The 25,869-nt window shown below is 38.6% G+C and overlaps 3 protein-coding genes and 1 pseudogene across 4 annotated transcripts; 2 read left to right on the top strand and 2 right to left on the bottom strand.

The window, feature by feature from the left end:
• Positions 1–15,109: 15,109 nt before the first annotated feature.
• LOC103453238 (early light-induced protein 1, chloroplastic-like) lies at positions 15,110–16,520 on the top strand. The gene is made up of 3 exons (XM_008392786.4): positions 15,110–15,492; positions 15,612–15,695; positions 16,044–16,520. The coding sequence occupies exons 1-3, from the start codon at positions 15,343–15,345 to the stop codon at positions 16,386–16,388; spliced, it is 579 nt and encodes a 192-aa protein (XP_008391008.3). The 5' UTR covers positions 15,110–15,342; the 3' UTR covers positions 16,389–16,520.
• Positions 16,521–16,865: 345 nt separating this feature from the next.
• LOC103453237 (serine/threonine-protein kinase WNK8-like) lies at positions 16,866–18,890 on the bottom strand. The gene has a single exon (XM_008392785.4). The coding sequence runs from the start codon at positions 18,306–18,308 to the stop codon at positions 16,953–16,955; it is 1,356 nt and encodes a 451-aa protein (XP_008391007.3). The 5' UTR covers positions 18,309–18,890; the 3' UTR covers positions 16,866–16,952.
• Positions 18,891–21,477: 2,587 nt separating this feature from the next.
• LOC103424066 (early light-induced protein 1, chloroplastic-like) lies at positions 21,478–22,741 on the top strand. 2 transcript variants are annotated; one of them, XM_008362140.4, is made up of 3 exons: positions 21,478–21,734; positions 21,857–21,940; positions 22,290–22,741. In XM_008362140.4, the coding sequence occupies exons 1-3, from the start codon at positions 21,585–21,587 to the stop codon at positions 22,635–22,637; spliced, it is 582 nt and encodes a 193-aa protein (XP_008360362.3). In that variant the 5' UTR covers positions 21,478–21,584; the 3' UTR covers positions 22,638–22,741. The 2 variants fall into 2 exon arrangements, with proteins under 2 accessions (XP_008360362.3, XP_008360363.3); XM_008362141.4 differs by having other exon boundaries at positions 21,479–21,734; positions 22,293–22,741.
• Positions 22,742–22,796: 55 nt separating this feature from the next.
• On the bottom strand, positions 22,797–24,527 carry LOC139190492 (serine/threonine-protein kinase WNK8-like; annotated as a pseudogene).
• Between the last annotated feature and the right edge of the window lie 1,342 nt (positions 24,528–25,869).

Below are 25,869 nucleotides of genomic sequence, written 5' to 3'. Positions count from 1 at the left end.
AATGTTATTAAAGCTCAAAATTGGTCTTTGGTAGATTATTTTGTAGATTTATTCCTTTTTCTGGTGTAACAGATTTATATTTACCTTTACCTTTAAATGTAGAAGATGATAAATTGATCTGGTAGCCCTCGCCTACTGGGAACTTTTCTTTTTCTTCTGGTTGTTATCTTATTCAAAGAAAACATAGTGACTATGATTGAGCTAGGGTTGTATGGCAACATTTTATTCCGCTCAACTATCTATTTTGGCTTGGAAACTTTTTAATAATAACATTTCTAACGAGGGTGCACTACAACAACGTGGTATTTCTTTGGCATCTATTTCTTGTTTATGTCATAATTTTGAGGAATCTACTGTTCATTTTTCTTTGGAAGTCGGATATTTAGGCAACTTTAGCAAGTCAATTTGGTACCTCTTTGTCTTTTTCATATTCTTGGCTGTTTTTTTTTTTCCAACAATTGCATAATCTCTGGATTTTACAAGTCTTTCTACTATTTCGGTTATTTGTAAAGCTCGAAATAAGTTTATTTTTTAGGGCCGCCCAATATATTTTCATCGTCCTTGCATGTCTATCAATTCAGGGGTCGTTCATAGTGGGAAGTTTATTCCTAGTTATTCTCAGGGTTTTGACACTCATATCAATTATTCTCTAAAGTTCCATTCCATCGCTCGCAAGGCGCCTACTATTTATTCATGTGCTCTGGTCTTCTCCTAAGTTTTCTTGGATTAAACTTAATACATATGGTTTATCTAAAGGTAATCCTGGTCATGCTGCTTGTTAAGATTTTCAGGGATTGCCATCTACGTTGATGGACTTCAAAGTATAGTGCTCAAAGTACATTCACTATGCGAGGGACCATTTGTAGACATTGAAATTCCAATGAAATAAATGTTCACCAACACATTAAATTTCGAAATGCCAAGACTTACGTGGCAAGCACCATGTGTCTCACAAAGCGTACACATGGCATGTGACTCATCAAAACTGGACGATTCATCAAGAGGACGCATGTCAACACTTGGCGGAAATAAATGATTTGATTTTAATTTAAATTAAACAAATTAATTAATTTAAATTTAAATCAAATAAAAATGCCAAATTGGGAAGATTGATTTATTTGATTAAATCAAATTTTAATTGATGGAGTGAAATCACAAATCACGAACTAAGACACAAATCAAGTCTTGGTTTTTCCATAGGCAAAGCTTGGAGAGTCTGTAAAGAGAAGGCTCCAAGACAAGGAAAGGGTCTAGAAAATCATTCTCACACTCAAACGCTGAAGCTCCCTCAAGCCTCCAAACTCCCAAATTCCCAAACATTTAGAAGATTTAGAAAACTCTCTACGCTCTTCATCTAACCCGTGAAGCATCATCAATCACCATTACACGTACCAATTCTTCCATCGCTACAAGCCAAACTCTTGCGTCATCTGTTCATCCGAGGTCATTAAGTCATCGCAATTCTTGGATCAATAATCCCCAACACACACATACTTTGCATTCCGGAGATCAAGTCAAATGATTCAAATTGTAAACATAAATTGTAACCCTAAACCTATATTAATACAATACATTTATTTTGTACACATTGTTTTATTTGCTACATGAAATTTGTATTTACAGTATCATAGACTAACTCATCCTTGCAATATCAATTGAATAAAAAGAAAACTAATGAAAATGGCTTGAAAACTTTGAGTTTTAATGATAAGGACAAAATAAAGGGTAAAGTGAATAGTACCAGGATTGACTTTTTAGTGTAAAAATGTGGTTTTTCGTTAAAGTGAACAGTACCGGGTGCTTTTCGTTAAAGTTCCCTTGAATAAATGCTTAAAATTAGTTTTTTAAATTCGAGTATATATTGCCACTTAGTATTATGGTCTTGTGGTATTCCTCTTCACTTGTAAGTAAGATGTCTTATGTTTAATTCTCGCCAAGGAGAATTTGAACTATATTATTGCTAACCTATTATGAGATTAAATCCACATTTTTTGTAATGTAAATAATATTGTTTCTTCAGAAAAAAAGAAAAAAAAAATGAGCAACCCTGAGTGTGACGTTATAGTATGTGCAAGGAGCCACGTCTCATATATCACGGTACCAAGTATATATGAACAAGACCAAACGCATAAAGCTGTCCTAGCTATCAAACAAATGCAATTATGCAAAGTGACTGAAAGAGTGTGCCACCAAGTTAGAGAAATGCTAGGACACTAACAATTGTGGACCAAACTTTATGGAGTTGGATTAGGATTTTTGGGAATTCTGATTTTCGAGGACCTCTACTATTAGAGCAAGTTCATCTCTAAAAAAATGCGTTAGCATCCAACTCATTTAATCCACTCAGTGAATAGTGATAGACCTTAATGAACAGTAATAGGTCAAATGCATCTTCACTCCTACAAAATGCACTGGCACCTAGCCCATTTAAAATATTATTAAATTTTTTATAAAATAATAAATAAATAAATAGTTTTAATTTCGGATAGGATTTTTAACCAATCTCGTCACCCCATGTGTCATTATCATAATAAAATTACATAAACTCATCAAATAAACTTTAAAAAAAACACTAAAATAAAAGGGTAAATTACATTTTACCCCATCAGGCTTAAGGTCAATTTTAATTCCTTACAACATCTTTAAAACATTTCAATTTCATACATTTACTTATCATTTTATTTCAATTTCATACATCCGTTAGAAATTTTGTTAAGTAAATTGTTAAGTGATGACATGGCAAATATGGGGTCCTCATTTGTGTTGACGTAGCTGTCACATTTGTGCTATGTGGCTAAAAACTTAATAAAAATTTTAAAATATTAAAATAATTATTTAAAGAAAAGTTAAAAAAATTAAAAATAAAATAAAACACAAAACACAAAACCCACGTGCCCACCCTCCCACCCCCATCACCCATTGTAACATCCCACATCATCCAGGGGAGTGGATCCTGTAAGCCTTATATGTATATTCTCATCTCTACCTAGTATGAGGCCCTTTGGGAGCTCACTGGCTTCGGGTTCCATCTGAACTTTGAAGGTAAGTGAGTTCGCGCGAGAGAAATCTCAGGATGGGTGACCCACTAGGAAGTTCTCATGTGAGTTCCCTGAAACAAAACTGTGAGGGTGTGGTCGGGGCCCAAAGTTGACAATATTGTGCTACGGTGGAGTCGAGCCCGGGCCAGGATGTGACTCCCATCTCAACAATGAAACTCTGGCTAAAGTTTTGGGTGGCGGCTTTGATCTCTGCTAATGAAAAGTAACAGCACAAATGTGTTGGTAAAGATGATGACCCATTTGAGGCAGTGCCTTTGACTTTCTGCCATCGCCTAAAAACCAAGAATCTAAGGACAGAGAGTCCAAGTATTCCGCAAGCTACACAGACAACCGTGGCAATCAAATGAGTTCTTGATCTTGTGCTAGGTTTTGATGGTGTCCTCTTTGCTGCGACTACAAGAGGTGGGTCAGGGCTTGGTTCAGCGAGATTCCGGTTTGCACTGAGTTTGAACATTTCGAGTCCATTCAAGATTACCTCCTTGTTCCACCTATCAGCTTCCAGTGCAAGAAAAAGATTGACTTTCTTTAGGATTGTAGGGTTCCCCGACACGAACCCTAAACGTTGACTCGATAAGCTCCGGCGAGTTTTGCCGGTGTACTAGGGGAAGAGCTCGGCAGGGAGGTTTTCGTCGGAGATGAAGGCGCAGTGGGGAGGGAAGTGGTTGCAGGTGATGGGGGATGATGGAAGGGGTGGGAGGGTGGGCACAGGTGGGGATCTGGGTTTTGTGTTTTTTTTTTTGTTTAAACTTTTCTTTAAATAATTATTTTAATATTTTAAATTTTTTTAAAGTTTTTAGCCACGTGGCAGCCACGTCAGCACTTAACGGTTTACTTAACAGATTTTCTAACGGATGTATGAAATTGAAATAAAATGATAAGTAAATGTATGAAGTTGAAATGTTTTAAAGATGTTGTAAGGAATTGAAATCGACCTCAAACCTGAGGGGTTGAAATGTAATTTACCCAAAATAAAATTACATAAACTCATCAAATAAACTTAAAAAAACACCCTAAATAAACCAAGAACCTTATTGTTCCACCACAAGCTTCTTTTAATTATCTTGACCTTGTTGCAATCCCCATTGGTGCTCAATCAAGTCACTTTGACGAGTACAATGCCAATATGGCTCTTGCAATGAAGTGTACCGCTCCTCGATCAATTCATTGTAACGTCGATCCCGTTCCAATGGCTCGTGTTGCACGAGATCTTCGGTGGCGTCATGAGCACAATAGATACGTGTTCTTGAGTTGTTCATTGTGTCTGGCTCTTATTCGTCGACGACATCATAATCATACTTATCTTCCACAATCATGTTGTGGAGAATGATATACGTCATCATGATAGATTGAAGTGCATCGACATCAAACATTTTAGCAGTTGATTGGACAATTACCCAACGAGCTTGCAGGATACCAAAACAACGTTCCACATCCTTCCTACACCCTTCTTGACATTTTGCAAAGTGTTTTACTTTTTCACTTTGTGGATGTGGGACTGTTTTGACAAACGTTGTCCATCTTGGCTAAATGCTGTCTGCAAGGTAGTACGACATTTCATATGTATGGCCATTCATTGAATATGTGACTCTGGGTGATTTTCCTTGAAGCACTTCGTCGAAGGTTGGAGATTAAGCAAGGACATTTAGGTCATTCTGAGCTCCTGGAACACCAAAAATGCATGTCAAATCCATGTATCAAATGAAGTCATCGCTTCCAAAATGATACTTTTGGCTCTTTTTCTGTCACTATACACTTTTTGCCAAGCACTTGGACAATTTTTCCAGGTCCAATGCATGCAGTCGATGCTTCCAATCATGCTAAGGAAGCCTCGTATTTGACCCTTCCTCATAATCCTTCGCATGTCCATTGGTGTGGGTTTCCGGAGGTACTCATTAGTGTAGAGGGCTTCAATTACAGAGCAAAACCGCATCATGGACTCCAGAACAGTTGTTTTTCCAATCCTCACGATCTTATCCATTTGATCTGCAAATGCACCATACGCAAGCATTCGCAAGGCAGCCTAATTTCTTGCTCAGGAAGAAGACCTAGAACACGAAAATCATCATCTTTTTGCACAAAGTATGGTTCATGGTTGCAAATAGCACTCATGATTTTGTTGAACAAACTTCGTTGCATTCTAAAACGACATCTAAAAACATGATAAGGGAATACGCTGTTGGGAATAAAATAATCTTCCAAGAGATCTTTACCTCGTCTTTCCCTTTTTCTATTGAACTTTGTGGCGTGGCTGGGTTTGGCTATCTAACCCACAACTTTCATGACACGACGGGAATGTGAGGCCCTCTGCCTTCTATGGTCATCATCCTCATCCTCCTCCATTGCGAAAGCCTCATCTCTACCTCTATCTTCCTCGAGATTGACCAATTCTTCGCGTTGTGCCAACAATCTTTTCTATTGCTCCTCAAACTGTTTATACACTCTCCTTGAAGAAGACATTGTAAGAACTCAAGATTTGAAAACGATGAAGATGGATGTAGGGATGTAGGTTTTATATGGACAAAAAAGAAAGGATGAGGTTCTTGGTATTTTTTTCACACAAAAAATATATGAAAGTTTTGGTAGAAAGTGTTGAAAATATTGAAATATGGTGTAAGGTAGAAGATAAGGGTTAGGTATTTATAGGAAAAAAATTTAATTTTTTCTGAATTTTTTTTAACAATTTTTAATAATTTTTAATTTAGTTTATTAATCTGGATCGTTGGATTTGAAAAAGATTCAAATCCAATAGCCTATATGTTGACACGTGACCAACGGTCATAATTTTGACCATTGTGCCTTTTTTAAAAAAAAAATTCTAGGGGAAAAACGTGGATCGTTGATCTCTGGATCGGACAATCCAGATCAAGTCACGTCACTAGCCGTTGGATTTCAAATTCAAAATTTTTTTACCGTTGGAAATCCAACAGCCCAAGACTGGCCACGTGGCTTTTCGTCAAATTGGTTTAGTGCACTTGCGCCTCTGATTTCTTGTTGGTGACGCGCACCTGGAGCACAAAAAAATAAAATGCCATCTGACGTCATGCTGGCGTCAGCATGATGTCAGATGGGCCGTCCATTTACTCTGTCGATTCTGAGCTGGCCTATGGCCTGGCTTGGGCTAGGTGCCAGCCTATTAGAAATTATCTGTATGAACTTGTGTGTCAGCCTAAAGGGCTGGGGTGGAATTGCTCTTAGTAATGCTTGGAAACAAATTATTTTTATAAATTATTTTGTTAAACTAATGCGGTAACCAACTTGGATCGGAGGGGCATGTGTTATTGTTACTTTGGGACCAGTTAAAAAAACAATTTAGAGGTTACTTGGGCCAGTATGCCTCTCTATTTCAGATCACAGGGGCATGTGTTCCTTTTTCTAATCTAAAAACAAGTTTGATGTCACTTAGTATTATGGTCTAATAGTTTTTCTCTTCACTTGTAAGTTAGAGGTCTTAGGTTTGATTATCATCAAGGGAAATTTTGAGCCGTATTATTGCTAGCTCATTATATATAGTATCGTTTTTTCAGAAATAAAATAATAAAATAAGTTGCCAACTTAATACATTGATGACTATCTAGATCATAGAATTTACTATCACATCTCGCCCCGGGCCCCCACTACATCCCGGGCTCGACTCCGCCGTAGCACGATATTGTCCGCTTTGGGCCCCGACCACGCCCTCACGATTTTATTTATGGGAACTCACATGAAAACTTTCCAGTGAGTCACCCATCATGGGATTACTCTTGTGCGAACTCGCTTAACTTCAGAGTTCCGATGAAACCCGAAGCTAGTGAGCTCCCAAAAGGCCTCGTGCTAGGTAGAGATGGGAATATACATATAAGGCTTACATGATCCACTCTCCTAGGTAATGTGGGATGTTATTCGAAGAACGAAACTGATCATGACAGGCATCTGCGTGTGGTTCTAAAGATGCTAAGGGCAAATCGGTTGTATGCTAAGTTCAGCAAATGTTAGTTTTGGCTGGATAAGTGTCATTTTTAGGGCACGTGGTATCAGCTCAGGGCGTGCTTGTGGATCCTCAGAAAATAGCAGCTGTGGAAAATTGGGAACAACCTCGGACAATTACAGAAGTTCGAAGCTTTCTTGGTATTGTTGGTTATTATCTACGCTTCGTGAAAGACTTTTCGACCATAGCACTACCTTTGACAAAATTGACTAGAAAAGAAGTTCCTTTTGTGTGGAGTAGTGAGTGTGAGCACAGTTTCCAGTAGTTGAAGTATCTTCTCACTCATGCACCTGTCTTAGCACTTCCTGATGATGGTGGGAACTTTGAGATCTACAGTGATGCGTCTCTGAATGGTCTTGGGTGTGTTAATGCAGCATGATGAAGTGATTGCTTATGCTTCAAGGCAGTTAAAGCCCCATGAGAAGAACTATTCTACTCACGATCTCGAGTTGGCAGTGATCATCTTTGCCTTGAAAATCTAGAGGCATTATCTTTATGGGGAAAAGTGTAAGATCTTCACTGATCACAAGAGCCTTAAGTATATCTTCAATTAGCCGAACCTCAATCTTCGACATCGGAGGTGGGAAGAGTTGCTCAGTGATTATGACTGCACCATTGAGTATCACCCAGGTCGTGCCAATTCAGTAGTTGATGCTCTTAGTAGGAAGTCTCATGGCCAACTTAATGCTCTTTATGCTAGTCGCGTTCCTCTTTTGACTAACCTAAGATCCACTGGAGTAGCCTTGAAAGAGGGTCGTCGGGGGGCCCTAATTGCCAGTTCTCAGGTCAGACCGGTTCTGTTAGATACAGAATATCATGAATTGATACAGGCAGTGTTAGACGAGAAAAAGAAGGACCTCTAGATTAAAGATCCTGACGACATGCTTATGCAAGGCGAAAGGATGTATGTACCGAATGTTGAGGAACTGAAGAGAGACATATTGGATGAAGTGCATATTTTTGCTTATTCGATGCATCCAGGGAGCACCAGGATGTATCATACCATCCGACACTTTTATTATTGGCCAGGTATGAAAAGAGAAGTTGCAAAGTATGTTAGTCGTTGTGCAATTTGCCAACAGGTTAAAGCAGAAAGGAAAAAGCCGTTGGGATTGCTATAACCACTCTCGATACCTCAGTGGAAATGGGAAGATATTACAATGGATTTCGTGTACAAATTACCTCGTACGCGAAATGGTTACGATGGTATTGGGTGGTAGTTGATAGATTTACCAAGTCAACGCACTTCATACCCATTCGTGAGAATTACTCGTTAAATCAGTTGGCCGAACAGTTCATCTCTGAAGTGGTTAGGTACTACGGAGTCCAGTTAGTATCATTTGTGACCGGGATCCACGATTTACTTTGAAGTTATGGGTAGCTTTTCAGGAAGCTTTGGGATCGTGATTACTCTACAACATCGCCTATCATCCTCAAACTGATGGGCAGTTAGAGAGAACTATCCAGACTTTGGAAGATATGTTAAGATCATCAGTTCTACAGTTTGGAGACGCTTGGCACAAGTGCTTACCGTTAATAGAGTTCGTGTTCAACAACAACTTCCATTCTAGTATTGGTATGGCACCATTTGAAGCGTTGTTGGTCCGAGGTCGGTGAGTTAGTTTTGGTGGGCCTTGAGATCGTGGATGAGACGACACAGAACATTCATGTGATAAAGGCTAACCTGAAAGCGGCCCAGGATCGACAAAAGAGTATCGCAGACAGACATTCTACCGACAGAGTTTATAAGGTTGGTGATCGGAAAGAAAGGGAAGCTCAGCCCTAGGTACATCAGACCGTACCAGATCGTTGAACGAGTCGGTGAAGTTGCTAATCGACTTGCTTTGCCACCAGAGTTGGCGAGAGTGCACAATGTGTTTCATGTATCGATGTTACGGAGGTACATTTTTGATCCGTCACACGTAATCCCTCCTCAGCCACTAGAGATCAATCCAGATTTGACCTATGTTGAGGTTCCAGTGACTATCCTTGATGGAAAGATAAGGTTCTTAGGAACAAGATTGTGCGGATGGTAAAGGTTTTGTGGAGGAACCACTTAGTGGAGGAAACCACTTGGGAGACAGATTAGCGTATGCAAGATATGTATCCAGTCTGTTTTATGGCTTTGATGGCAGTCAGTATTGAAATTTTAAAGACGAAATTTTTATAAAGGGGGTACATTGTGACGACCCGTCCCTAATTTTCATATGTAATTTCTCCCTGAATATGAAATTTGACGATTATGCCCTTATTGGCAAGTGACGTGGACTTATTCTTATCTCTTTCCTTTTTATTTCTAGCTATCGCATTTAATTGTACACGTTGTTGCGGGTGTACGTAAATATTATCAGTACGAAAATACTATTCCGGATAGATTTTCGATACTCTTTTCTATACAAAAGTCTAAAGCCTATCCCTAGCTTCTACCTAGTCCATCCCATGCACCCTCCTCCATTATTTACTCCCCCACCTATCCCATCTCTCCTTCATTTCTGTCCCCCAATTAGAAAAGCAACCTCACATCACACTCTCTCTTCCTCGCCGAGCTCCCTCTTCATCTCTGTAACCTTCACAAAAACACAAAAAAACTCACAAACGTGACAAACCAACTACACCATTATGTTTATCTCAGTCCCACGATCACAACCATGTCTTTGAAATCTGGTGTAGACGAGTTTTGACTCACCAACTCAAAAGGTCGACTTGGCGAGTTCGACATAACAATTTTCAGGCCATTCATGGCTTAGGTAAGCCTTGAGAAACCCTTAGAACTTTCATTTCACTTCTATGGGTTGATATTGATCTCTTGTTTATGTTTTGAACATATGGTTTTTGTCACATCTCGGCCCGGGGCGGACCACTTCCTAGGCCCGCTCCACCACCGTAGCACGATATTGTCCGCTTTTGGCCCCAACCACGCCCTCACGGTTTTGTTTCTGGGAACTCACGAGCAACATCCCAGTGGGTCACCTATCATAGGAGTGCTCTATCCACCTTCTCACTTAACTTCGGAGTTCCGACGGCACCCGAAGCTAGTGAGCTCCCAAAAGGCCTCGTGCTAGGTAAGGATGGAAATATACATTTAAGGATCACTCCTCTGGGCGATGTGGGATGTTACAATCCACCCTCTTAAGGGGCCCGACGACCTCGTCGGCACACCACGGCTAGGGTTAGGCTCTGATACCATTTTGTCACATCCCGGCCTGGGGCGGACCACTTCCCGGGCCCGCTCCACCACCGTAGCACGATATTGTCTGCTTTAGGTCCTGACCACGTCCTCACGGTTTTGTTTCTGAGAACTCACGAGCAACTTCCCAGTGGGTCACCCATCATTGGAGTGCTCTGGCCATCTTCTCGCTTAACTTCGATGTTCCGACGGAACCCGAAGCCAGTGAGCTCCCAAAATGTCTCGTGCTAGGTAGGGATGGGAATATACATTTAAGGATCACTTCCTTGGGCGATGTGGGATGTTACAGTTTTACCCAGAAAACTCAAGAAAAAGAAGAACCTGCACGTTTTTCAGTCAAGGACCGTGACCATTTGGTCACTTTCAACCCATTTTTCGGTCAACATCGACCACATCTCAGCTCCTACTAGTACAAACTTGTTCTCTACATTCCTAACTTCAAAATGGCTTTTGAATCACAAAATTTGGTTAAGTAACGAGTTAGAAATCAACTCTGGAAGTTGGGAAGAAAATTTCAGTTTCTGGAAAATTTGCAATCGTGGTCATTTGGCCACTTTCAGGCCAAATTTCTGAATAACACAGATCATATTCGAACTTTGGAAGTTGGCCAAAAATCTACAAAAATTGCAGAAAATCGCGAAGAAAGCGAGTACGCCTGTACTCGCAGGCGCGTGGGCGCGCGTGACCATTTTGTGCAGCCACTTTGGGCGGCGCATGACGGTGCGTCCGGCCTCCGACCGGTGTGTGGTCGACATGTGTGTGTTCGTGTCGTTGAGTAGATCGATTTCATATATTTAAACCCTAGGTTTGAGCGAACTATGGGGGTTTTATTTAGGTTTCCGTTATGTGCTTTAGTTAATGTTATTTTAATTATTTCACATATAGGGGAAACTTATCCCGAGAATTTACGAGGCCAAGCTAGGCTCGGGGGCTGCGACCTAGCAACGTACTTGTGAGTGGCAGTTGTTTTATACCTATACATATTTGTAGTTTCCATAAATGCGTATTTACTTCACTTTTACGCTTATATTACCAAGTATCATTATTGTGATATATATTGTGATAAATGCTGCTATATGGCTAAGATATTACTGTCACGACATTCATACATACTTATATACATGCTCATCTTGATGCACCCCGGTGTTAGTACTTGCCTCAGGGCCAGGGACAGTTCTTCACGTGTATGTTCACATCCGCACCATTCGTTCGCCTTGGATCCAAGTTAGGTGTCAGTCTTGTCGGGTAGATTGCATTAGGCAATCCAACTTGTATGTGATGTGCTTCTACACCAGTCTTCACTTGATCGTAGTACTAGAGCATATTGATTACATCCAGTCCTGTTCGTGTCAGAAACTATCTGTTCGAACTTGTGTGTCAGCTTAGATGGACGAGCACTTAGTTATACTTGATTATCACATGATTATTACTGTGGCATTTGATACATCATTACTTGGCATATTCCTGGTTATATTACTACCATAATATTATCGAATTATTGTTTATATACCTGAGTAGTATGTTTTAAGGAATCTATACTTGTTTTATGGCGAGAGGTTAGTATTTTCAAAGTTAAAGGTTTTCTTATAAGCATTGTTTTGTTGACCCACTCAACTTTGTTTTTCGCCCCTCCAGGACCTAGATAGCTGTACTCTTTATGGCACTTAAGGAATCTTGGCAGTTCTGACATTTCTTTCTGTTTAGACGTACGAACTTATCACTATTATGTAATAAGTGTACTTTGGTCGTTTTGACTACTCTTTTGTAGTCTCACTGTCTATTACGCTCTGAATAATTGTAGTGGGTTCAACTCATGATTGCGCACTCTTTCACTGTTTAGTTATAATTGGTTTTAATTTTATTCACTTTTTGCATCGCTTACCCTTATGGTTACGTTACCTCATGGTGATAGCCAGTATGCTTCGACCTTTCCAAGAATTTAAGTAACAATGCAAGAATTTAAAAATTATAAAGGACAAAGCAGAAAGAGAAGGCCATCGTTTAATGCTACTTATAAGGTGGAGATTGGTAACATCCCATTTTCAATTGCTTTATGCTTAAAGTTCATATATGTTAATACATGTACTAGTACCCAGAAGTTAATCGTCGTATAAAACAGTAAGTAGTTTCAAAAGGCATACACGCATACTGCAATATAGAAATTAAACTTGGTGCTAATTCATATTAATTGTGTGCTTGTGCACATAGCTTCACTACACTGAAAATACTAGAAAAGTAAAAACCTTAAAAAATTAATGGGAGCACAATTAATTCTTGACTTGTTCATTTTGCCGTGTTTGGGGAGCCACGTCCCTGAGATCACATACATGGACTAGACAACAGATAAATTGCCCACAAAGCTCTCCAAAACTATCAGACAAATGCAAATGATGAGACAGTAGTCATGACCCATGATGAACAAGCAAAGCAATATAACCATCCAACCTTTAATTTTCTTTCTGGCGAAAACGAATCAAAAGCTTCGTTGTCTAGTGCAATTGTGTCTGTTATTACTTATGTCCTCTAGTTGAAACCTTGAAACTAGTGCTCGTGGTCCCGTGAGGCATCAGTCGGTGCTTTTCCTCCCCTATACAAAACTTTGAAAACCTTGAACAATTGTAACCTCAGAAATCACTGCCTAGTACATTGTGATGTATACTTGTGGCACGTCTCTCAAACTACTACGCGTGGACAAGAGAATCCACGTGGCACAATATTTACTGGAAAGACAAATTAATTAGAGACTTGTTGCCGCAATATACACTGTTCATTTTGAATTTTCTACCCTCATACGTCTAATAAACTAAATCTGACCTCCTAATTCTGTACATATAGAGTATATCTTTTAATTTATTCACTATAACAATATAGAGCCTAAAGATACAACTAAAACGGCACAAAAGGTGGAGACTCGTACACTAAGCACACAATATTGAGTATGGGTTAAGTGCTCGATAAAATGCCTTACTTAAAGTTGAAAAAATAATTAGGGCCGCTCGCGCTCTATTTGGAATTTAACAATGACCTGCAGCCGCCATTGCTTAGTTAAACCCCTCATGAACGCTATTTCTAGCTTGGCCTCTTAAACATGTTTGCACTATAATACCAGCGTTGATGACCATGAACGTCTTATTACAATGTAGATGTAAGTTATCACTAGCGTACGTCATGATAATACACAACATCTTAGTCCCTTATGTCCTCCTATCCTAAAGTATAACCGTGTTACAACATGATTTTAACATTCAAGGTGTGAGTGACAAGATAGATAAGGTTATATATAATCCTATAATTTAATTACACAAAATGACGTCAGTAATACTATAAAAACGTTGACATTTACGTACTAGATGCTATATTAATTTACTATAAATATAGGATATTATACTTGAACGTGATTGCATTGCACTTCAAATTTAATAATACATTTGGAGACATACATTTACTAAATCCAATAGGAGAAGGACATGTGATATTTTAACTCAATATGAAGGTTTTACCCTTGACATTGTGAGCAAACCACATGGTACCTCAAAGGGCCTGGCATCTTCTGACCCCATAGGTACTGGGCTTTCAAGTCAGGTACATATATATCAAGATACCCTTTGGGCCATGATATCCCAATCCTAACACCATGCCGTACTCGACCTAAGGTGGCAAAAAGCAGACTTTTTGAGTCTCCCTTGAGTGTCCTGCGATACATGACTGTTATAATATCTATCAAAGACCTTTGAGACTATTTGTGAGTTGTCTGTGGAGAATGGTTTGCATCACACTAGCACAACACAGAGGTCTACCTAGTATGGCATACAACCTCCCCTCCTAGCTGCATGTGAGGGTTTACTCCTATAAATAGTCAAGTTCCAATAGGAAAATCGAAAATCGCCACTTGCTACTCTGAATTCTCTTTGTTCTATTTTCTCTCAAACCATTCGCTGACTTAGCCATCAGAGACCCTTTGGTTTACACCTTCCCTTTTTTCTTGAGTACTCGTCAATTAAACTAACGGTGAGTCTTATTTGGTACGTCGAGTTTCATCAATTCAACCTTGAACGAAATTTAGATTTAACAATACCAATAAACTTTTTTTTTTAATTAAAGAGTATTGTAGACTAACTCATCCCTATAATTTTGGTTGAATTAATTTTTTTTTAAGCTCGAGTATATTGTCGAACTAAAAAAAATCAAACAACAAACCAAACCTTGTGTACGACGTTGTAGTGTGTGCGGGGAGCCATGTCTCTTATATGTACCATGCACTTTGTATATATGGGAAAGGGATCATCTCCAGATTCCTTCCAGCAAATTCAGCAAATCCATCAATCTGAACTCTTGAAATTTGATCCAATGACAAAAAACAGGGGCCCGTTTTAAAAATTATAATAACTTTAATCGTTTGATCAAATTTCAAGAGCCCGAATTGATTGATTAGGTGGAAGAGATCCGTAGAGGATCCCTTTCCGTATATATAGACAAGACCAAACGCACAAAGCTGTCCTAGCAATCAAACAAATACAAATATGCAAGGTGACTCAGAGAGTGAACCACCAAGTACTCATCTAACATTTTTCTTGCAGACGAAAGTAATGAAGCATAAAGATCCATTCTCTAGTGCAATTGTGTCTGCTATTGCTATACATGTCCCCTAGCTGAAAAGAGTCGTGGTCCCGTGAGACATCGTTCCCTTGCTCAAAAGATCATAAAAAATTGAAGACCCGACAAATTAATGTGACCACAGGATGGTCACTGCTGGCTAGATAGTAATGTTGTATGTTCTGCAGCCATGCATGTACGTCGGCCTCTCATTCCTTCAAGAGAAGTATACTTCTTTTTATTCTCTTCTGTAGTCATATATAATTACAGCTACACAATGCGTGTTTCAAGTAAGTTTTTTTTTCTTTTCTCACAGACGTGGTCAAGTGTCACTGGAAAAGCAAAAAAGTGATGAGGTGCCGAACTATACACCGCTTAAAGAGCTTCCCCCACTGGGGCACCATTACCTTATAAAAAGCAACTAAGGTGCTCAAACTTTGATATCAAGAAGTAAGAACAAATTAAATCTCCAAAAGCTTAGAGTTTGATCTTTTTGTTAGTGTTTAACTAAGAACCAAAGTACATTAATATATATAATGGCTGCATCAGCAACTTTCATGCTTTCAACATTCCTAGCTAATTCCTTGGCTTATGGAGCGGGAAAGAATAAATCAGTTAGAATGAGCCACCTTGTTGCACCAACTGTGCACAGCTACCCTCAAATAAGGATATGCTCAATGGCCAAGGTAATTATTCTGTTCTTCTGTCTTCTTCTTTATTTGGCTTATATATGTGCATCTTAAACTACATATAGTTATAAAATAATGATATTAATTACGCACTGTGTCTAATTTATCATTTGTAGGATGGCCAGAAGAAGCAACCATCTACAATTACAGAGGCATCAAAAAGTTCATCACGTCTTACACCTTCTCCTTCTCCCGGCAAGGTATTGTTTTATTAAATTGTCTAGTGTTACTTGAATTGATCCGTTAATTATTTATGTGCATTGTCTAAACTATTAAAAGTTGAACAAATATTACCTTACGCGCCAATTATGCATTTCTACATTTAAAAGTTTAAAACCAAGATAATGGGTCTGTATCAAAAGACCTACAGCAAGTTTATCTGTCCAGAATATTTATCCAAAGCTAAAAATTATTACAAGTGATATTTATCCAAATCAAAGAAGTTCCATATCAATATGTTGTTATCATGGCGTTCACACATGGATAATATGCGACACGCATCTCAAAGCATAGATTTTTTTTGTTTTTTTTGTTTTTTTTGTTTTCAGGCTAGCACAAAGTTTTCAGAATTGTTTGCATTCAGTGGGCCAGTGCCGGAGAGAATCAACGGCAGACTTGCAATGGTTGGGTTCGTTTCAGCTCTGGCGGTGGAACTATCCAAGGGTCAGGATGTGTTTGCTCAGATATCCAACGGTGGAATCTCATTGTTCCTTGGAACTAGTATTTTGCTATCAGTGGCATCATTGATTCCTTTACTTAAAGGAGTCAGCGTGGAGTCAAAATCAGATGGGATCATGACCTCAGATGCTGAGCTCATAAATGGACGGTTGGCCATGTTAGGTCTCGTAGCTTTGGCCTTCACTGAGTACGTGACAGGCGGAGCCCTAGTTTAGGTCTTAATCAATTTGTTAGGATGCTTTTTGGCTTAAGTTTTGTTAGGCTGCTTTTTGGCTTATTTAGTGTTTATAGATACTTATAAGAATAATGTTACGTTTTTGTACCAAATAATTCAAACATATTTTTAATTTTAGCAAGCATAAATATATATATTTAGATGGAGAAAAAAAAAATCTTGTAAAAGGTCGTACCCAGTGCACAGTTTGGGAGAGGTGAATGTCGGCTAGTCTTACCCCCATTTATGATGGTGCCATTAAAATGGTATATCAGGTACAAATTTTCTCCTATCAACATGAGTATGCCTAGAGCGGAGAGAAAAATTACGTACCTCCGCATATGCCACGAAATTACCTTCATAGTAGGCACAAACATATAAAGGGGGAGGAGCTATGCATATGAAAGAAATACATTCTTTTGGAACAAGAAAATATTCATTACTAACCGTAAACACAAATGTAAGTACAAATCCAAACTTAAAAACACATGCCCGCATTTCTTAACGAAAACAATTCACAAGAATCAAATGAATGTTAAAGGGAAAACAGACGAAAAGAAAATACTTAGCAAGAGTACAGTATATCAATTACAGCTATTTTGTTTTCTGCTATCCAACTCTTCTTTGCACTCTGCATTTCCTCTTCCCTTAATTTCGAGAAATACTGCTTACCAATAGCATCAAGCTCCCTCTTTAGAGCATCATACCTATCTTTGTCCGCTAGAGACAACTCCGATGAAGGTTTCCATCCGGGTACAAGCTTCACAATCGAGTTATCAATTAGCTCAGCTACGACAGAGACGTCTTCATGTGAAAGATCAAGTTGCTCAACCATCTCCCAAGCAATTGAAATCACAGTATCAGAATCGAGATAGAAATCAAACCTGATATTCCTCACAAGACCACATGTATCAGCAATGCGCAAAGTTAAAGACACTGTGTTATCGGGATTTTTCCCCGCTCTTAACCTGAACTCATTATTCTTAGAGAAACCACGTAACTCCAGCACTGACGAGTTAGATGTGGGCTCTGGCAAGGTAAACAACTTTTGTAGTTGTGAAAGATCACAGCTGGACTCATTCAAGTTGTCAGTTGCAAGGATTGGATCTTTCAAGAGTTCCGCCGCAGACAATCTCATAGAAGCTGGAACTAGACACTTCTCTATGAACTGCTTGATTTGAGGATTGTCTACTTTACTGAGGGAAGCAGGCTTTACACCAGAGGTAACCTTTTTATAAATTTGCGCCAGATTTTTACATTCACTATAAGGGTATTCACAACTCACCATCTCTAGCATGCACATGCCAAAAGAATAGATGTCGACTAATTCATTGTATTCCTCGTCATAAAGCTCTGGAGCCATGAATTCAGGGGTGCCAATTATGCTATGAGCAGTAGGCTGCTGCATGACTATCGCCAAACCGAGATCTCCGATTTTAAGTTCTCCATTAAATCCATTGACAAATAGGTTGTCACACTTCAAATCTCTATGAATAATTGGAGGATTGTGAGAATGCAGATAGTCCAGACCTCGAAGAATCTGTCTAGCCCAATTCTTGATGGCTTTCATATCGACCTTCTTATGCTTATTTCGGTACTGCCTCAAGCTCCCGGAAGTGAATAACTCTGTTATCATGTTGATGGTCATGTTCTTATCATCCACCCAAGAGTTATGGAACTGTACGATGTTTTGATGTTTCAGTGACTTCAGCAGATGAACCTCCGAATACAATCTTTCCACTTCTTCTACTCCTTTGATATTCACTTGGCACCAAGCTACTTCGACTCCTTCGACTTCATCAAATGCCTTATATACAGTCTTGAATGCTCCCCTCCCCAACACTTCGTCATACCGCAAGTATCTCCCAGTCGGATCTTTCTCCACAACGCCAGCATCTTCCAAACCACTACAGGAGTCCATAACCTTAAATCTCCGCAAAGGAACAATCTTTTCTTTCGTTCCTCGGAGAAAAGACAAAAACGTATCTCAAAAACTCTATCGATCAAAGCTTCTTGTTCTCAACCCCAACCGGAATCAGATTAAGACGGTGCATGCTCAAAAAATGCCTTGCAAGCCACGGTGTAGGAATCAAACGCTGATCGAAGACAAAAACTGCATCCCATAAACCACATGTCCCCGAATTCTGTACCAGAATTTCGGCGGTTCGCGGCGGAGCTCCCCGTTGTTAAAACTATCCGAGACTTAGCCTTGGCGCTATCTGCATCCCCAAAATCAAATGCTGAACCACGAAAGTCGCAAAAATCTCTAGCCGAGAGGCACACTACTTGATTCAAAACCCTAAGAATGCCCTAAAAACCAGAGACTGAATGACGGAGGGAGGGAGAGAGATTATAGATGAAAACCTAGCGATTGGAATTGGGAGAGAGACCTGTTAATTAATTATGTAGGGTAGGGTGAAACATTATATATTGTAGTTTGATTAGGGTTTCTGGGAATTTCAATTTTTTAGGACTTCTACTTCTAGTGGTACTTGTACTTGTGCACCAAACTTGTGGACTTGGATTAGGGTTTTTGGGAATTCTGATTTTCGAGGACCTCTATTACTATGTACTTGGAATCAATTATTATTATCATAAGGATAATGTTAGAGATACTAAATTTTGTAAATTAAATGATATTAGGTGTTAATGATGAATTATTATTAAGTGTTAATTATCATGCTTATTTTTTATTGCTGACATATAATTTAATTTACATATATAGTTTATAAATTAAGTCTTCTTAGTGTTACCCTTATTATAAATGATCTAGATTAAAGAATTTAGCAATTCTCATTTTCACTTATTTATAAAATAAAATAAAAGAAAAAAGAGTTTACTGCTAATTTCCCCTTGAACTTTTCGCTTAGCTTTCGATTTCCCTCCTAAACTTTTTAATTGGAAAATTAAGAACTTAAACTAATTTTTTTGGCCGATTTCCCCATACCATTAGTTTTTCATAGATTCCATCCAAATTAGCGTTAACTCTTATCACATGCACACCACGTGACACTCCTTTGAGGACAAAAGCGTCATTTCGCTAGACCTTCAGACACATAAGTTATAGAATCACACATTAGCACAGGTTGACATTTTAGAAATCTAGGGTTTTCAATTACTTTATTAAACAGAAATTTGGATGAAATGAATGAAAAACTAATAGTAGGGGTGTAATCAGCAAAAAAAATTAGTTTGAGTACTTAGTTTTTCAATTAAAAAGTTTAGCGGGGAAATCAAAAGTTCAGTACTGCTAGGGAAATCATCCATTTAAATTGTATTTTGTAAATTATATAACGTGGTTATTGATGAATGAATTATTACTTAAATGTTGATTAACGTGCTTATTTTCTATTGTTGACACATTATATGGTTTGAAAATTTGGTCTACCTAATATTAGTCAAAAAAGAAATGCTAGCATTTTTTTTATAGATTTTCTCCTTTTTCATTTCTTATCCTCTAATGTTTCATGATGATCCGAATCATCTATTTTCAAGATCACTATTTAAAGATATTTTTACAAAAATTAACTAAATCCATAATCATGTTCGTTAGTTAAACAATGAAATTATGATATTGCTAATTAAATGGTTAGATGATTTCTATTTCTATATATTTCTGAGAGAGCACATCATTAATGATGAATCCGGATCCTCTTTGTGAGAATCTTAGGGATTCATGAATAGTGTTCGTTCATCGTACATCGTGCACTCAGAAATCATTTTAATTTTTTTATTTAAAATTGAACACAAACAGTACCTGACGAAAACTGATCACACAATGTACAATGAACTGACCTCACAAAAAGGATCCGGAGGATATTGTTGGATTAACAATGGCCGTGAAAATATTTTTTTTTATTATTAAATAACAGTGCAGAAATTTTAAAATTATAAAGGACTTATAAGGTGAAGGTTGGTAACATCCCCGTATCAAATGCTTTATGCTTCAAGTTCATATATGTTAACACATGTACTAGGACCCAAAAGGTAAAAACTAGCTAGTCGTCGTATAAAAACGGTAAATAGTTTCAAAAACGCATACACGCATACTGCAATATAGAATTAAACTTGGTGCTAATTCATATTAATTGTGTACTTGTGCATAGAGCTACACTACGCTGAAAATACTAGAAAAGTAAAAACCTTGAAAAATTAAAGGGAGCAGAATTAATTCTTCGACTTGTTCATTGTGCTGTTTTTGGGGAGCCACGTCCCTCAGATCACATAAAAAAAAAGATTCGCTGTCTTTTATAACATAAAAAAAAAAAGATTCACTGCCTTTTAATCGGTTGTTTTTTTGAAGAATTATCTTTGTACTCTTATTATTTTTAATTATAATGAAAAAATCAATACTGTCCTCATGACGTACTCCAATCACATTGACTGTAGAGGAACATCGTAAATTTTGTGTTTTGTTTATTTATTACACTACATCCACCGTCAATTTTACAACACAAACTACAAATTAACCAACCCTGTGTGCGAGGTTATAGTGTGTGCGGGGAGCCACGTCTCTTATACGTACCATGCACCTGGTATATATGGACAAGACCAAACGAACAAAGCTGTCCTAGCTATCAAACAAGTGCAGTTACGCAAAGTGACCGACAGAGTGGGCCACCAAGTGCTCATCTAACATTTTCTTGCGGACGAAACTAAATGTAGCATAAAGATCCGTTCTCTAGTGCAATTGTGTCTGCTATTGCTATACAGTTTTCCTTAGCTGAAAGGAGTCGTGGTCCCGTGAGACATCGTTCCCTTGCTCAAAAGATCATAAAAATTTGAAGACCCGACAAATTAATGTGACCCCATGATGGTCACTACTGGCTAGATAGTAATGTTGTATGTTCTGCAGCCATGCATGTACGTCGGCCTCTCATTCCTTCAAGAGAAGTATACTTCTTTTTATTCTCTTCTGTAGTCATATAATTACAGCTACACAATGTGTGTTTCGAGTAAGTTATTTTTTTTTATAACAGACGTGGTCAAGTGTCACTGGGAAAGTAAAAAGGTGATGAGGTGCCAAACTATACACCGCTTAAAGAGTTCCCCCCACTAGGGCACCATTACCTTATAAAAAGCAACTAAGGTGCTCAAACTTTGATATCAAGAAGTAAGAACAAATTACGTCTCCAAAAGCTTAGAGTTTGATCTTTTTGTTAGTGTTTAACCAAGAACCAAAATACATATATATACAATGGCCGTATCAGCAACTTTCATGCATTCAACATTCCTACCTAATTCCTTGGCTTATGGAGCGGGAAAGAATAAATCAGTTAGAGTGAACCACCTTGTTGCACCAACTGTGCACAGCTACCCTCCAATAAGGATATGCTCAATGGCCAAGGTAATTATTCTATTCTTCTGTCTTCTTCGTTATTTGGCTTATATATGTGCATCTTAAGTACATATATTTATAAAATAATGATACTAATTACGCTCTATATCTGATTTATTTTTCATTTGTAGGATGGTCAAAAGAAACAACCATCTACAGTTACAAATGCATCAAAATATCCACCACCACCACCTCCTACACCTTCTCCTGGCAAGGTATTGTTTTGTTTAAGTGTCTAGTGTTACTTGAATTGATCCGTTATTTATTTGTTGTATTGTCTTAACCATTAAAAGTTTGATGAATATTACCTTACTCATGCTAATTATGCATTTGTACATTTAAAACTTTAAAATCAAGATAATGGGACTTCGTCAAAGGAACTACAAGTTTGTATGTCGGTATTGATATAAGTCCAACCAATTTATTCGAGAGCAGTACACGAATATTTATCCAAAGATTAAATTTAGCTACCCCAATGTATATATGTACTGGAAAGGAGTTCCATAGCAATATGTTGTTATTGTGGCATTCACACATGGATAATATGTGACACATATCTCATAGCAGGCTAGCACAAAGTTTTCAGACTTGTTTGCATTCAGTGGGCCAGTGCCGGAGAGGATCAACGGCAGACTTGCAATGGTTGGGTTTGTTTCAGCTATAGCAACGGAACTATACAAGGGGCAGGATGTGTTCGCTCAGATATCCAATGGTGGAGTCTCATTGTTCCTTGGAACTAGTATTTTGCTAACAGTGGCATCATTGATTCCTCTATTTAAAGGACTCAGCGTGGAATCAGAATCGGATGGGATCATGACCCCAGATGCTGAGCTCATAAATGGAAGGATGGCCATGTTGGGTCTCGTAGCCTTGGCCTTCACCGAGTATGTGAAGGGCGGAACCCTAGTTTAGGTCTTAATCATTATGTTAGAATGCTTTCTGGCTTAATACTTTATAATTTTTCACATGTATTTAGTGTTCACAGATGTTTATAAGAATAATGTTACGTTTTGGTACCCCATAATCTAAACATACTTTAATTTTAGCAAGCATAAATATGAGCTATTTAGATGGGGAAGTTCTATCTTGTTATCGGAAAAAAACAGCACCATCATTCAAAGAATACGTACATGCAATAACTTGGTAATAGACAGTATTGAGGTGATGGTGCTACTAAAATGGCGTCTTGGATACAAAACAAATTTTATCCTATCTTTAACTATGCCTAGAGCAGAGAGAAAAATTACCTCCACATGCGCCACAAAGTTACCTACATAGTAGGCAAAAGAAACACTTTTTTTTAGGAACAAGAAAATCTTCATTACTAACCGTAAACGCAAATGTATGTACAAGGCCAAACATTTTCTGCTATCCAACTCTTCTTTGCACTCTGCATGTCTTCTTCCCTTAATTTCGAGAAATACTGCTACCAATAGCATCAAGCTCCCTCTTTAGCTCACCATACCCATCTTTGTTCGCTAGAGACAACTCCGATGAAGGTTTCCATCCAGGTACAAGCTTCACAATCAAGTTATCAATTAACTCAGCTACAACAGAGACATCTTCGATGTGAAACATCAAGTTGCTCAACCATCTCCCAGCAATTGAAATCACAGTATCAGACTCGAGATAGAACTCAAACCTGATATACCTCACAAGACCACATGTATCAGCAATGAGCAAAGTTAAAGACACTGTGTTAACGGGATTTTCCCCCGCTCTTAACCTGAACTCATTATTCTTAGAGAAACCCTGTAACTCCAGAACTGAAGAGTTAGATGCGGGGTCTGGCAAGTTCAACAACTTGTGTAGTTGTGAAAGATCACAGCTGGACCCCTTCAAGGATTGGATCTTTCATGACTTCCACCGCAGACAATTGCATAGAAACTGGAACTAGACACTTCTCCATGACCTGCTTGATTTGAGGATTGTCTACTTTACTCAGGGAAGCAGGCATTACACCAGAGGTAAACTTTTGTAAATTTGCGCCAGATTTTTACATGCACTATAAGGGTATTCACAAGTCACCATCTCTAGCATGCACATGCCAAAAGAATAGATGTCGACTTATTCATTGTATTCCTCTTCATAAAGCTTTGGAACCATGAATTCAGGGGTGCCAATTATGCTATGAGCAATAGGCTGCTGCATGACTATCGCCAATCCGAGATCTCCGATCTTAATTTCTCCATTAAATCCGTTGACAAAAAGTTTGTCACACTTCAAATCTCTATGAATAATTGGAGGATTGTGAGAATGCAGACAGTCCAGGCCTCGAAGAATCTGTCTCGCCCAATTCTTGATGGCCTTCGTATCGACATTCTTATGCTTATTTCGGTACTGCCTCAAGCTCCCGGAAGTGAATAACTCTGTTATCATGTTGATGGTCATGTTCTTATCATCCACGTAAGAGTTATGGAACTGTACGATGTTTTGATGTTTCAGTGACTTCAGCAGATAAACCTCCGAATATAATCTTTCCACTTCTTCTACTCCTTTGATATTCACTTGGCACCAAGCTACTTCGACTCCTTCGACTTCATCAAATGCCTTATATGCAGTCTTGAATGCTCCCCTCCCCAACACTTCGTCATACCGCAAGTATCTCCCAGTTGGATCTTTCTCCACAACGCCAGCGTCTTCCAAATCACTACAGGGATCCATAACCTTAAATCTCCGCAAAGGAACAATCTTTTCTGTCGTTCCTCGGAGAAAAGATAAAAACGTATCTCAAAAACTCTATCGATCAAAGCTTCTTGTTCTCAACCCCAACCGGAATCAGATTAAGACGGTGCATGCTCAAAAAATGCCTTGCAAGCAACGGTGTAGGAATCAAACGCTGATCGAAGACGAAAACTGCATCCCATAATTAAACCACATGTCCCCAAATTCTGTACCTGAATTTCGGCGGTTCGCGGCGGAGATCCACATTGTTAAAACTATCCGAGACTTAGCCATGGCGCTAGCTGCATCCCTAAAATCAAATGCTGAACCAAGAAAGTCTCAAAAATCTCTAGCCTAGAGGAAAACTACTTGATTCAAAATCCTAAGAATGCCCTGAAAACCAGAGACTGAATGACGGGGGGAGAGAGAGAGAGAGAGAGAGAGAGAGATTAGAGATGAAAACCTAGCGATTGGAATTGGGTGAGAGACCTGTTAATTATGAAGGGTAGAGGGAAACATTATATATTGCAGTTTTTTTTTTTAGTTCATCGATATTTTACACTAAGGAACGAGGAGTTTTGGCTAAGCCACGCAATAGAAAGCCTAATTTGGTATATAATTCGCTATTTACAATATTCAAACCTAAGACCTCTCACTTTCAAGTGAAAAGAATACCACCAGACTGTAGTACTGAGTAACATTATATATTGCAGTTTGATTAGGGTTCTGGGAATTTCTATTTTCTAGGACTTCTACTTCTAGTGGTACTTCTACTTGTACTTGGAAACAAATAAGAGAACTGCTAGGACACGTAACATTTGTGCACCAAACTTCGAGGACCTCTACTACTATCTACTTGGAAACAATTATTAGTAATTGTTGATGCACAAAACCGGAGAGTTTTGAAACAATGTAAATCAAACCGTGAATCTGCAAAAAAGTAAACAACACAAGATGTATCGTGGTTCACCCCAATGTTTGGGCTACATCCACACTGATGTTGATATTGTTTCACTCTGAATGTTGAATATACAAGAAAGCTAGAGGCAGTGTGCTCTCTAGCCTATTTTCTCTCTTCCCATGGCCTAAGCCTTGACCTCCCAATGAGGAGAGTGAGGAGTCCTTTTATAGAATAAGGGCTCCTTACTTATTACATATTTGCCCTTTCATTTATTACATAATTATATTTGAGTCCTCCGAGTATTTATACGAAGTCTAAATACAGAGGCCTTAAGTATGGTACAAACAGTAGTTCCCCAAGTCTTCAGTCAAGAGAGTCTTTTGGCTGGAGACTTGAAATTCAGTCCATGTGTAGGCCGAAGTAACTAGATGTCGTCTAGAACTGATACTCGATATGAGGCAGTGCTCAATGTGAAATGATGCTCAACTAGAAGTAGCTTATGTTGCGAGACTGCTCAGCTTGTGGCTTATGTTACCTTGGTTGGCTCGGCTTGTGGCGTTGAAGGTGAGGGAGTCCCTT

The sequence above is a fragment of the Malus domestica genome, chromosome 13 (genome assembly GCF_042453785.1).
Source record: "Malus domestica chromosome 13, GDT2T_hap1".
Taxonomy (NCBI): domain Eukaryota; kingdom Viridiplantae; phylum Streptophyta; class Magnoliopsida; order Rosales; family Rosaceae; genus Malus; species Malus domestica.
Note: the sequence above shows the minus strand (reverse complement) of the source record. Positions and strands in the feature narration are given on the sequence as shown.